Source organism: Pinus tabuliformis, chromosome 6 (genome assembly GCF_031772625.1).
Source record: "Pinus tabuliformis cultivar Carrire ecotype Pingquan chromosome 6, CPIR1, whole genome shotgun sequence".
Lineage (NCBI taxonomy): Eukaryota > Viridiplantae > Streptophyta > Pinopsida > Pinales > Pinaceae > Pinus > Pinus tabuliformis.
Genome location: NC_142292.1, coordinates 2,033,003,156 through 2,033,017,888, shown reverse-complemented (window position 1 = coordinate 2,033,017,888; position 14,733 = coordinate 2,033,003,156). Strand labels below are relative to the sequence as shown.

The 14,733-nt window shown below is 37.0% G+C and overlaps 1 protein-coding gene across 3 annotated transcripts; it reads right to left on the bottom strand.

Moving 5' to 3' along the window:
- Positions 1-1,565: 1,565 nt before the first annotated feature.
- LOC149267406 (uncharacterized) lies at positions 1,566-13,002 on the bottom strand. 3 transcript variants are annotated; one of them, XM_089398716.1, is made up of 3 exons: positions 3,769-4,335; positions 1,838-2,630; positions 1,566-1,706 (listed from the first exon to the last, which is right to left on the bottom strand). In XM_089398716.1, the coding sequence occupies exons 1-2, from the start codon at positions 4,111-4,113 to the stop codon at positions 1,857-1,859; spliced, it is 1,119 nt and encodes a 372-aa protein (XP_089254842.1). In that variant the 5' UTR covers positions 4,114-4,335; the 3' UTR covers positions 1,566-1,706; positions 1,838-1,856. The 3 variants fall into 3 exon arrangements, with proteins under 3 accessions (XP_089254842.1, XP_089254845.1, XP_089254841.1); XM_089398719.1 differs by lacking the exon at positions 3,769-4,335 and adding an exon at positions 12,481-13,002 and having other exon boundaries at positions 1,566-2,630; XM_089398715.1 differs by having other exon boundaries at positions 1,566-2,630.
- Positions 13,003-14,733: the final 1,731 nt, after the last annotated feature.

Genomic DNA, 14,733 nt, shown 5'->3' with positions numbered 1-14,733 from the left:
CCCACAAAAAACAAGGAAGGGATTTGGTTAATTCTGACCTTCCAAAATTGCCCTATTTTGGCACTCCGCCCTCCTGAACAAAGTCTGCGTCCCCCAGTGATGAAATATGTTGGAATCCTCCTTATGCCTACTCAATCTACTAAGGAAGTGTTTTAGGAAATTTCCCCTGTAGTAGGAGAGTTGTTCTACCACAAATTTCAGCACTCAAAAGCTGAGCCTGACACCACACAAATTTGTCCAATGTCCCCTTTGCGCAGGCCTTGGGAAGAGAAATTCATCTCTCTCAAAGGCAACAATCTCCAACCCCGAAATTCCCCTGGAGCAACTTCTCTAAATTTCTCCCAACAAAGACCCCTTGGAAAATAGTTGAAATAAGTGGCATGAGATCCTCTAGTACATCCTCCGTGGAGCACAAATTAGCTAAGGGTAATGGCTGAAAGGTCCTCCCAAAATTCCACAAGCTCCCTTCAAGTGTAGCAACAAATTTACCTCCCTAGGGTGGCACTTGAAGTCCATCGAAAGAAGGGTGAGTTCTCCCCTTGGAGAACTCTCTGCTAAACAACACTTGTGACAAAGCTAAACAACTTGAGCAACAATGTGTAAATGTCAAATTATCAAAAGGTGGCAATTGCTGCCCCAACCTTCTATTTATAATTGCTGCCATACTTTTCCTTGTGGGTCCCTCCAAATATTTCGACCTCCCTTCACAAAATTGATTTTTCTCCCAAGAGGTGCATATTCCATGAGGGGTGGACCCACATTCCACGAACTTTAATATTAGAACCACTTTCCCTAAGTTGGTACCCAAAAAATGTGTTAGCTCCAAAATGGAAAAAATGGTTGATCTCTTCTAGCAGAAATTTATTAAGAAGGAACATTACATAGAGCCTCTTTGTTGATGTAATTTTGGTTCAAAGATAGATTGCAATCAATGCTATTTTGGTTATATGCACCCCTGCTCTATATATGAGAAACTTTGCATATTTGTGTATAATGGTTTGGATTCATATGGATGCACATGAATATTTAAGTATTTTTTTGGTCAACTAGATTTTTGGTCCCATATTTTTCCAGTTCCAGCCTTATTCACAGTTTTGGGCTTATTGAAGGTTAGAAATTATTCATAATTCTTTAGGATTTTATTTCTATGCTTGAAAAGCATTAAGAGAAACGTTCCAATATCAGCATAGTTTTGCTGAGTTAAAAGGTCAAGAGGGTTAGTAGTGTGACAAATATATTGAAAATTAGATCTAATCTGAGTATAAGTTAGACAATCAAAGAGAAAGTGTTTTTCATCTTCAACCTTTTTAGTATCACAAAGGTAACAAAATAATCCAGTTTCACTATGAAGTTAGAAGAAGTGAAATGTTATATCACTCATTTATTTTCTTTTCCACGGAAGCAGCAAAGAATATAAGCACAAATTTAAAAATACAATATAAGAGCTAACATTCATGTGAATCTCAGTACATTTGTGCCCTCCATGAACTTTGAAGACCATTTCGATAGAACTTACCTCAATTTTCGTATTGAAATATGGTTCAATAGGGAAAGTATATTCACCAAAGCCCTGATAATCTTTCCATAGTTACATCGCTGAGGCTACACTGGGTAAGCATCAGTTTGTCAAATAAGATCAAATCCAAATTTCAATTACTATGTGTGAGATAATGTTCACCAGAAATAAATTCCTGTACAGCAGTGCCCTGCAAGAGCATTAGAGATCAAATCAATATCATTTTACCGAGTTTTAGCATTGAACAATAGTTCAATAGGGTGAGTGTTTTGATGAAAACCATAATAATAATATGTTGGCTTGCATAAAATATATTCTTACAAGATGTAAACATCAGAAATTAGGACTGAGAAATCAGCCTTTTCAACTTGTCAGTGTGCTCATCGGTAGTAATATGCAATGCAAGACGGAGACTGGTCAAGAGATCATGACGTTCCCAGGATAAGTGAACCTGAGACTGAGCATAAAAGGCCTCTATCACAGAATGATATGCCAGTAACTCTTCATCATGCGTTTCTAGTCTTTGCTCTGCCACCATGTTCAATGGATTATTCCTATGAGCTTTGTTGTCAAGCTCAGTTCTAGGAGAACCAAGTATTGCACTCCCTGTACATCTTTCAACAGGAGTCTCGGTGTATTTTAAGATTTGATCTATGGATTCTGTTAACTCTGTATCTTTAAATCTTTTGGCATCATTACCTGGTGTAGTTTTAATGCCTCTATACTTTCCATCCTTTCTATCATCATAAACATACACTCTTTTCACACCTATCGAATGCGGAGCAAGTGAATTTCCTTTCTGATTTTGTTCCGCATCATTTCTCTTCTTCCTAGATAGGGCTACATCATTCTTCAATATTGCATTTGCGTGATTGAAAGTCTTGGGCCTTCCTGAATCTCTATCTCTACTTGCTTGAAAAGAACATTCTTCAACGTCTAATGTTGCCCTGTTTTCTTTCCAATCATGATTCCTTCTCTGCTTTTCTACTTTTTCTTCAAACTTCCTTTGAGATTGTGCGTTAGTTTGCATATCCCAGGGAGATGATGCTATCGAAGTTGTCTCACTATTTGCAGCCATAGGATATTTTCCTTCATATATGATATTGTTTGTTTGCTACAAAAAAGGGAAAAGAATAGATCAGCCATTTCATTAATCAACTACTCACAGAATCTCCAACTTCACTAAAGAAATTAAATAACTCACTAATACAAATTATCAATGAAATTTTCCACAGAATTAGGAAAACTAAGCAAAGTAGTTTAATTGGTAAAAAAAGGCTCAATTTAACTTTTCATCTTCTCTATGCCACATAATTTGGTAATATTTCCATGGCAATGCAATGAGAAATGCCTTTCTTAGTTATAGTTCATCCGTGTAGAGGATTTAGAGGAGTTGGAAGAAGAAACTAATCTACAGGGAGAATGTACAATTAGATCTATGCCATATTCTAAAGCCCTAGCTCTAAATACAAAGAAATTATAATTTAAGAAACTACAGTCAATCCTACTTGTACATGTTGAGAGCAATGGCTATGTCAAGTATACAACAATCTACAATGTTGTAAGTAAAAACAACCCTATTTATCAATTAGCTGTCCATCTGTGTGGATGGATTAAAATAGAGCCTAATCTACAAAAATAATGGACAACTCGTATTTATAATCTTGCGAAGTCCCAGCTCAACTGGAAATAGAAAACACTGATAATTTAAGGCAGCACGACCAATCCTAATTGGCAATGTTGGAAGCAATGCATATGTTAAATATACAAGAATGGACAATATAGCAAATACATCTAACTCTCTGTTAGATGTCTACCTATGTAATTATTTAGATGGATAATAGTATGACCTAATGTACAAGAAGAATGGTCAATTGCATAGGTTATCTATTAATGCCTTAGATCAACTAGAAAGAAAAGGTACCTTTACATTAAGGATTTCAAAATTATCTGCAAACCCTGGAAAATGAATGCATGCTATTTTAACTATGAATTTGAGCTTTTGAAAGCCGAGGCTGAATTAAATGCAACTGCATGTAATAAATTAGTGATAATCAGCTTAGACATACTAATTACTGTGGGCAGAAAAATTCTTTTCAAAAAAAGCTCTTAATTCACATCTACAGATGCTTACAGATGCTTATGGAAGGCATTAACTGTATTGGTAATGATCTCCAATATAGCAGTAACCAAATAACAAAAATTGTACATTAAGACCCAAAAACATAATAAAAATACAGTAAATATGTTACCTGTGATGGTAGCGGGTACCATTTTCCTTTTAGCCATTCTTGAGCAGGTCTTAATTTGGAGTAATGATACCTTTTCTGTATATGATTGTGAGGAAAATATATAAGGAAAAGCTCAGAATGGGTGCGCATAGCTTGGGTGATGATGCCCGGCCACCAGCAGCCTTTGTCAGAAACTTCAACTGGGTCTCGGATGGAGTAATTGTAATTGTTGGGTGCCTGAGGGGGAATGGGTCTGACTCGGGTATAGGGAACATCTTCTTCTTGTGTCAACGGTTGTGCGTCGCTGTCAGGGTGGCGGTCCACGACCATATGCAACGACAACCACTGCCTCTGTCCAGACACCATCTCTCTGCACCTCCACTCTCGTCTTTTGGTCCATCCCAGCGATCGTTACTGTAGTACAACGAAACACCAGAATCGCAGTCGATGAAGATCACGACAATGACTCTACTGTAGTACAACGAAACCCCAGAATCAAGAACGACAATTACTCGACCATAGTCCAATCAAGAACGACAATTACTCGACCATAGTCCAATCAAGAACGAGAACAGTATAAATATCTTCTGCAAAGTGGGTGAGAGAATCCTAAGATTTGAGTAATGGCCAAGTAAAAGCTGCATTAAATAATATATGTTGCTTCCACCTCGTGGGTTGAATGGATATATGTTGCTTCCACCTCGTGGGTTGAACGGATATATTTTTGTAAACGGACGCCACCATATACCATGTGAGGTATTGTGTGGTAAGAGGCACCACCATTCCTGCCGTTTCAATATGTATTTGGTCTGGTTCTATGTTATGGGGGTGTTTGGCTGGTTCGATGTTATTGGATTTCAATTTGGTGTTTTGCTGGTTTGATGTTATTGGGTTTCAAGTTGGTTTAATGTAGTGTTTTGTTGGGTAGTAAATTTAGAATTAATTTATTATTATAAATTAAATTATTATTATTATTTGGGATGCGATTTTAGAATTAAATTATTATTATTATTTATGATGAACTGGTTTGGGAATAAATATGTATTTTGTTACAAAATAATATTTTGGTGTTAAAATAAGATTTAAAATTGTCAATAATTTTTAGTTAGAGTGATTGAGATGGTGGTTTGTCATCTTGTCCACCCTAGTTCAAGGTTCTAGTGACTTGACCAGTCATAGTAAGGTTGAAAGGATAGATGTCCAATTGGAGTCTAGGATCTTGGCCCCAATTTCTGGTGGTCTCATAACTTTTCAAGCCTTAACTTGTATTTTGTTTAAGATTATCTAGAAATATGGACAGCCAAATTATGACAAACCTTAGACAACTAAGAAGCCTTCAAGGTCAAGTTCGAGCCATCACGAGGTTGATCTCTCAATTCACTCACAAGTAATGAGTAATAATTTCTTATAATATCAAATAATTTATGTAGAGTTTTAGGTGTATGTCCCTTTTACAAACATTGAACAAAATGTACATTAAAATACAATAGTTATAACAATCTTATGAAGCAAATTGTGGCAATCTATCATGCTACTTCACTTTTGGGAAAGACAACTACATCCACAATGATATCTAGAAAATGAAATAATAATTTAAACTTATGTGTCAATGTAGTCAAATTCACTATACATACATGAACTCCATGAAAGTAGAACTATCTTTTGAATGACAAAAGTGAAATGAAAAAACAAAACCTAAGCTACTAGTAAAGGTGGCCATTTCATAGAGAATCACATTAAGCCTTAACTTATGCTTTAGAATTCACTCTTTCTATCCCACTACTATATATATTTGGGGTCAAATTCTGACATTAATTTCTACATTTAAAGGTTTTTCCTGTTTTATCATGAATTCTCATGCATTTTCTTCTACTTGTAAATGATGATTAATCAACATATAGAATTAATATTGACTAATTGAGGTTTATGCTGATTAGTCAAATTTGACCATACTGAGATAACAAGAATCAACCAACGTTTTTGAGAAAAAAATTATAAATCCTCACAAATATTTCATATCTTAGATGTTTGTAGTGGATATATTTTAAATGTTAGAAAGGCATCCATGAAAAAGCAAATGCATCATTTTCTACAAAATTCATATGAAGTGACATATTAAGCATGTAATGTTTTTTCTGCTTTTACTACATAGTTGAACTCATTAATCTCCCCATGAATAGGTGGCATCAAATACTAAGGTGTTATTCAAAATCTCGAAAATATTTATTCATGATGTGACAATGTCTCTGAATGTCACCTTGCCAATAAGGGCTCCCAAAGGCAGAAATATGCCACATGTGCTACCATCCCTCAAGTATGAAGGCATAAATCTACCACATGTGTCACCATGGCTCTAATATTTAGCAATTCCTTGAAAGGTGATCCTCAATGGAGAGATAGATGTCAAAAGTTGCAACCAAGGCTCCCAAACCAAGTTATCCACAAGCAACCTACTTAAAAAATTATTAATTAATAATACAAGTCTTCATGCATAAGAGTGGTAGCAGTGGGCATGACTAAGTCTTTCGAAAACTTATAAGATTTCTATGTCATTTTATTTTCGTTTATTGATAGATTGTGGAGATAACATAAAAATCATTTCCATCTTTTTGACACCAAGTTGTATCCATCAGAGTTTTCCCAAAGTAGTTGGGGCATTATTACTCATTGACTGTGGAAAGACAATAAAAGACCTAGTCGTTCCTTTTTCAAATAGTTCTTATTTTCCCTCTCACAATTATGATGGCGATATAATAGAGATTTATAAGCTTTATAAATCAACATAGGAAATTCTAACAAACTACACTTAAACTGTAGTTGCAAAAGCTCTCTTGGAAAATTTGGAAAGCATTCAATTAGAATAAACAATTTTAACTTATTGTCACTAACAAAAAAAATTCCCTATTGCTCAGAAAGGTGAATGCTATAACTAAATTTACCAAAATAAAGTTACCATACATGGTCACTAGACCTTCTAAACATTTATTGCAGTTGTATGTCTTTTGGTATATAATACAACTAGCTTAAGAGAAAGCCTGACTTGCGGAAACCTAACAAAACATATTCTTTGTTTATATGCCTAAGAGAAACATTGTTTTCCGATACATCATACAAGATTGTAGGGTTCCTTGCGTGTACATAATTCAGATTCATAATTTGAACAGATTAAAACCTAAAACTACAAAACTGAAACAACAATATGACCTTTGTGAATACCTCATAGTAATAATCTTTCAAGTTTCAATGACATGAGAATGCAATATGATATGCTTTAGAAATGGAAAATTAAGTTCAAATATGCATCTCCCGCCAAAGAACTTAATAGAGTACACATTAAAGAATCCAAAATTTACTCTTGCATGCTTTCATCTACCATAACAAAATTAGTTGTGAATGAATAGTCTATTGCCTACAACAACTTCAAAAATATTACAAAGTGAATACTCTTTAAATTCTTGCAACAAAGTACTAGCAAAACAGAGTAGACTATTGAACATTTATGTTTTCATTGATGTCAAAGTCACGAAGAATTGTTGCACACATGTTTTCATTGATGTGAAAGTCATGAATCATTGTTGCACACATGTTATTGATGTCAATTGTAGTAGTGCCACTAATGTCTAAGGCAGAACAATGAATTAAATAGAAGAGGCGACAAAGGATCGAGCAGAACAATAGACCGGGCAATAAAGGTCGAATAGGTTGGCTAAGAAAGCAGTTCAAGCGCATGTCAATCACGCACTATAAGGCCAAATAGGTTGGTCGAGCAAGCAATTAAAGTGAAAGGAAGGCAAGCCAAGAAGGCAGAGAAGGCCAAAGGTTGAGGAGGCAGAGGAAGCCAAACAGGCTAAGAAGGACGAGAAGGAGGTAGCCCCAATGATCGCTCTTGGTCATAAAGGTCCAACAAGCCAACTCCCAATAGCTAAGACCCTTTTGGACTTCGGGAGTATTGGCATTGTTAAAAGACAAAAATATGCGCCAAATTCCCGATATGATATGGAGATATGTGGGGAAAAATAGACTTAAGTAGGAATCCAAGGTTGTGCGGAAGAAAAGGTTCATGTGGAGGTAATGGTGTCTGGAAGTTAGCAAATATTTCATAATTCCAATGTTTACAATGGATATATTTCAAGTGTTAACTATGGGCATGACTTTAATCCTTTTGAAAACCTGTAACATTGCTGTCATTTTATTAGCAGTTAATGATACATTGTTGAAGTAAGTTGCACCCATGAGAGTTTTCTCACATAGTTAAGGTATTACTCCTTGATTGTGGTAAGACAATAAAAGTCTTAGATTACTTTCTCAGATAGTTCTCATTTTCCCTCTCACAGTTAGGATGGAAATATGATAATGATGCATAAACTTTACAATTCTGCATAAGAAATTCTAAAGCTTGTTTGGAAAATTTGAAAGACATTCAACTAGAATAAGACAATTTGAACTTACTGTCCCTAACAAAAAACACCCTATTGCTCAGAAAGGCACATGTAGAAACTAAAATTACCAAAATCAAATTTACCATACATGTTCATTGGACTTCTCAAAGCTTTATTGAAGCTGTATCTCTTGTATTATATAAGATAACTGGCTTAAGAGAAACCCTGATTAGTGAAAACATGACAAAACATATTGTTTGGTTATATTCCTAAGTGAAACACTGTTTTAATAGACACCACACAAGAATGTAGGGCTCCTTCATGGGTGCAGAGAATTCAGAATCATAACTTGAATAGAGTTAAACATGGAGCTGCAGTATGACCTTTGTAAAGACTTCACAGTAACAATATTTTAATGGCATGAGAAATGCCTATGATATTGTGATATTATTTAGAAATGAATGATTAAATTCAAATAAGCATCTCCCACCAAATAACTTTAATAGAGAGCAGATTAAAGAATCCAAAATTTACTCTTGCATGCTCTCATCTGCCACAGAAAAGCTAGCTGTGAATGGATAGTCTGTTGCCCAGGACGGCTTCAAAATGATTGAAAAGTGAATACTCTTAAATTTTTGCAATAAATTGCTAGCAAGAGAGAGTTGGTTCCATGTGCTTTTGGTCTATGGAGGTCAATTGGCTATTATAGTTTCAAAAAGATTAAAAAGCAACTACTCTTAAAACTCTTGCAATACACTTCTAGCAAACAGAGTATACAATACATTTAACTCGCCTAAACTATTTAGTACAAAGATCTTCAGATTTATTAAGTTTTTCAAGGCAATAAGGGTTATCAATAGAGAATGGAAATTATAAATATGTACCACTCGTCTACATCAAACAAATATTTTACAAGCACTTAGAAAAAAGTTACTTAGGATATAAAGGAAGGACAATAACTTCTCTGAATGGGGCGTACCCTTGTGCCAGAGTACAGCCAGTTGAAAAAATCAATCATTCTAGATTCCAGAAAGATCCTCTCAAAGGAAAAAAACCAGATTGGTGGGCTTTACTCATTGTTGCATAAACGACATTGATCTGAAGGAAAGGTGGGTTCACAGACTTCACAGTATTTGGTCCATTTGATTGTCATATAAGCTGTGATTGTCTAAAACCAGATTGGCAGAGAGGGTTTACTGATGGACTTTAACCTGTTTTTCTCAATTCTGACAGTGAAGCATTTTTTTTGGGAGGTACAACTTTGTAGCAGTTGTTGGGGATTCATTCAGGACTATTGAATGGTTCTCTTTCAGGGTCAGGTATATTGGTTAGTGGCATTGCTTGGTGACTGCTGCTATATAGTTCAATCCTCCATTGGGATTCGGCAGTGCTTGAGAATTTATTCTTTGTTCACCCTCTATAAGTTCGTGTCTGAGTTTGAGGTTAGCTCTCTGTCCACATTTTGTGCTATGTGGCATGATGAGGTATGTCACCAGTTATTAGTCAGTGGTGTTTTGTTGATAAAGGATTCTCAATCTTTGATTCTGTAGTCTATTTAGATTTTATTTCAGAAATAGTTTCTTTCCAGAAGAGGATATAAAATCCCTTGTATATACCCTTCAACTTTTCTTTTGATTTCTGTGAATATAAGACTTGTTTTGCGAAAAAAGAAGAAAAAGATATCCAAATACTGAAAAAAAGAATTCGGTTTCAATTTTCATTCATTGGAGTGAGAGTACCCAATGGGGTAGAAAAAAAATTTAAAAGTAATTAGGAATGTCAAGAAGGATTTCTGTGCATTGTAATTCATTCTGTAACAAGAGTTAGATTAAGACTAGTGACATCTAGACTTTATTAGAAATCGAGAGCCAAACAAAGACTTCAAATTTAAAGGTGACCAATATATGATAGGTTTATTCAGTACATGAGATGCCAGCAAAACACTCTGAGCCATTTTATTAAATAGCTGGATTTGGGTACATAGAATGAGCTGAAATGATAAAACATGGGCTTGCTAAGCAAGCTATGCAGAACCCAAACGAGATATCGTTGACATAGATGAGGAATGCCTTGGAACAAGAAATGTGCATTGCCCATAAATAATTTGCTGTTAACTCCTGGCCGTGATAAGTATCTCATGGTTGAATACTCCTCGGAATGCTCTGAAAATTTAACCCCAGACTCCTCTTCCCAAACCCACAAAGAACCGGAAATGGTTTGGGCTGAAACCAAGAGACAGAATTGTCCATTAACAAGTGCGAGTGGCCCAACTGGCCCTCTGAAGTGGAAATCTGACTGAAATAAACGGTTGGAACAACCCTCACTCTTCACTACTAGAATCCTCCAAAAATCCACTGAAAAACATCCAGGAAGGTTCAAATCCTCAACCCCTCTTCAGCTCCCAACTCAACCCACAAATTGTCTGCACAGACCTACGCTGTCCTCCTCTACGCACAGCCAAAAATGAGCAAGTTTGGCCCTCCAATTCAGCCCAGTAATCCTGCAAATATTCTCTCCAAATTCTCACTCCAGATGAGTGATTTCTACCCCGGAAATTCTGCTCTTCAATTCTCTCTCCAAATGCTGCGTGAGGCCCCTCCGCTGCTGCCCCCACACCCAAGAAACTCACACCCCTGAATTTCTGCTGAAATTGAAGCTCAATAGGAGCCCTGTGTTGGTCTCCTCTAATTCCTAGCTAGAGAGACACTCTAAGTTCTCTGAAACTAGGTTGGATTTCTCTTGAATTCCTGGTGCTCAATAGCACTCTACTGTCCTGCGCTGAACTGTTAGTTTTTGTAGCATCGTATATGTTCTAGCCACGAAATTTGGTGAAGAGGCTAGACTACATGAGATCTCCAAAACCCAGAAATCATTTATGGAAATTCCACTTAAAGATGGCTTAATTAGATTATTAACCAGTTTTTAAATATTTCCTAAGTCTAAACTTAGGGAATATGGTTAATTAAACAGAATTAATTAATTCAAAGTATGAATCATCTAGAAACTCACACAAATCGACTTCAAGATGATACTAGCCCCTGATTTAGATTTAATCTTAGCCGTTGGAATCCGAATAGAAGATTATAAGAAGAAGTCGATGGGAACTTGGAGAAGATGCACCAGAAGTTCAATTTACTTGGCAGATCGATTTCCAGAGTACAGTAGCAGTTGCTAGAGAGACAGAAATCGAATTAGAGAGTGAGGCACAGGGATAGTGAGGTTGGGGGAAGATTTCCAGATCCAGTGAGTGCATTTGCAGAGAGGCAGAAGTACGACAGTGAGGCTGGCGCAGAAGCCTCTAGAGGTCAGTTTGATTTAGCTAGAGAGAAGCTGAGTTTCAATTCTAGAGGCCGCTGAAGGGTTCTATAAGGCTGGAGAGACAATTTCTCAACCAATGGCAGACATGACAGCTATAGGAGTAGTTGATTTAGATTGAGCATGGCAAACACTGCACTAGGGTGATGCAAGCCAACGCAGAGGCAGTGTGGACGACTCACTTGGAGTCGCAGTCAGAGCCGAGATTTGCCTGTGGGGTGAGGAAAATTCCTCAATAGAATTTTGCCAGTGTTTTTCTCTGTAGGATTGCCAAATTCGGCATCCAGATTATTGTACTCAAAATTTCTCACTGCTGCATAATAATAAAACCCTCAACTGTTGCACCGGTTTTCCAAAGTTGGGTTTTTCCGGGGACATTTGTTCAAAAATAACGGTGTCATTTTTGTGTGTGTGCTAGTATTTTCTCAATTTCCAATGCTACTCTTTCGGAAGTATTTTATTTGTGAAGGTTCTGCTGCACTGGTTTTCCCAAGTTGGGTTTTTCGGAGATATTTGTCCAAAAAATAACAATGTCATTTTTGTGTGTGTGTGCTAGTATTTTTTCAGTTTCCAGTGCTAGTATTTCCACAATATTTTATTTGTGAAAATTGCAGTGTGATTTATTCAGTATTTGTCGTAGCAAATAAATTGTTCAAATTAATTAACAAGTAGAAGAATAATTTCTAGTTGCTGCAATAGGATTCTATTTTTGGAATTTTCACATGGTATCAAAGAGTGAGAGATAAATCGGGAAGCTCAGCAGCGGAGAAGAGAATGTTGCTGCTCAATGGGAGTAGCAGGCCGAAATTCTTGAAACAGCACAGTTCCTTGACAAGGAAGCTAAGTTGTTGGGGAAGGCATTCGATTTTTAGTTGTAGGGTTGCAGAAAAGTCGAATTGTCTGGAATTGGGCGAACATTTGTAAACAATAAATAATGAAAAAGGAAGAGTCGTCAAGAGATGAAACCCAAGAGTCACTCCCTCATGTAGATAACCATGAACAATTTAAATGAATAAACATAATTGATTTGAGGAGTTACCTCTTGGCCTGACATAGTATGAGTGCCAACCCTTTTTTAGTTTCCTCCTCTTGTAACACCCTTTTGCCATTTCTGCAATCTTTCCCATTTCTGCAATTTGTCATATTCTTTCCGTTGAACATTGCAATACATGAACCTCTCCGCAAACCCTAACATGGTTTTCTTCTCAACGCTGCTCCCACCTAGTATTGACCTCGGCCCCTTGGCCTCTCCCCTCAATCTCGCTCCCATACGTGGCCCGAACGAATTTGAGTGCTTGGCCTCGTTCTAGTGATGGCGCCGCCCAGACATGGTGTATGATGCATGGTTTGTTGGAGGTGCATTCACCATCAAATGACTGGAGGACTCTGCATTGAATATGCTAGTCTGAATGGTATCAAAGTGGCGCAGCGGAATGGTATTGAATTCCATTTTTTTTAAATTTCGTATGGCTCAATGGTATAATGTTTCAATAGTGTAAGCAGTCCGCCCGATTTTAAATCTGCCGCATGACAGTCGACTGTGTAATACCACTACTCCACCCATACGCACAACCCTTGGCCTCCATACCACTTTGGTTCCTAATACCAGTGCTCGGCCTCCATACGCACAACACTCGGCCTCCATACCACTGTGGTTCCTATATACCTGTGCTCAGCCTCCATACGCACATCACTGAGCCTCCATACCACTGTGGTTCCTATATACCAGTGCTCGGCCTCCATACGCACAACACTCGACCTCCATACCACTGTGGTTCCTATATACCAGTGCTCGGCCTCCATACGCACAACACTCGACCTCCATACCACTGTGGTTCCTATATACCAGTGCTCAGCCTCCATACGCACAACACTCGACCTCCATACCACTTAGTTTAATTTTAATGTTTTTTTTACACGGAAGTATGGGCACATAGATGTATTTTAGTTATGTTGTTTATTGTTTTATGTGTGAAGCGAAAAAAAGGTGAACACAGCAGTGTGAGGTAGTTTGAGAGGCGCAGCAGCCCAAGATAAAAAAAAAAATTTGGGAGATTGAAATGTATTGCAATGGAGTGAAGTGCGCAGCACTGTGAATTTTTTTTGGTTGAAATGTAATGTAATGGTAATGCCCAAGGTAAGTAATTATATTTACAGCAGTAAAGTTTTTTTTACACAGCAGTCTGTTAATTCTTTTTGAAAAACAGAGTATTACTCTCTGTTGCAGAGACAGAGTAAATTTCCTTTTGAAACTGGTGTAATGCCTCTGTTGGAGGAAGAAATTTGTCAGACAAAATAAATACAAGTTTTTATGTGTTGCTGAAACCTCTGTCTTCTGGAAACAATTTTATTTTGGCTTCCTTGTGTTAAGATTCTAGTGAAAACAGAGCATTTTCTCTATTCAGTCTTTCCTTTGAAATTAACAGAAATTTCCAACAACCAGCAGCCTTTGTCAGAAACTTCAACCGCGTCTCGGAGGGAGTAATTGTAATTGTGGGGTGCCTGAGGAGAAATGGGTCTGACACGGGTATAGGGAACATCTTCTTCTTGTGTCAATAGCTGCGCGTCGCTGTCAGGGTGGTGGTCATAGCGTACCTTGTAACGACGCTCTCGCCCACGACCATAAGCAACGACAACCACTGCCTCTGTTCAGGCACCATCTCTCTGCACCTCCACTCTCGTCTTTTGGCCCATCCCAGCGATCGCCACTGTATTACAACGAAACCCCAGAATCGCAGTCAGTCAAGATCACGACAACTACTCGATCATAGTAACGACATCTCTTGCAGTGAGTGAGAGAATCCTATGCTAAGTAAAAGCTGCATGAAAAAAATATATGTTGCTTCCACCTCGTGGGGTGGAAGTTTTTGTGAACCTCGGCCACCATATACCATGTGAGGTATTGTGCGGTCAGAGACAACCCGATGTCTTTCAATTTGGTATTTGGCCTGTTCGATGTTAGGGGGTGTTGGACTGGTTCGATGTTATTGGATCTCAATTGGGTGTTTTGATGGCTCTTGATGTTATTGGGTTTGAAGTTGGTTTCGTGTTCGGTTGTATTTGGATCGGTTCTAATTATAGAATTAATTTATTATTATAAATTAATTATTATTATTGGAATGATATTTTAAAATTAAATTATTATTATTATTTATGATGAATTTTGATTTGGAAGTGAAAATGTATTTTTAAAATTATAGGTCATAATTTAGTTAGAAAAATAATAGAAATTTTGGCATTTTACTAATATTGTGAATTATTTTATAAACAATTATTTATATTGAATTTTGAT

Excerpts from the sequence above, each read along its gene's own strand:
- LOC149267406 (XM_089398715.1), bottom strand. The coding sequence starts at position 4,113 with ATGGTGTCTGGACAGAGGCAGTGGTTGTCGTTGCATATGGTCGTGGAC. Across the intron at positions 2,631-3,768 it reads GGTACCCGCTACCATCACAG|CAAACAAACAATATCATATA; the intron begins GTAACATATTTA and ends CCTTTTTTGTAG.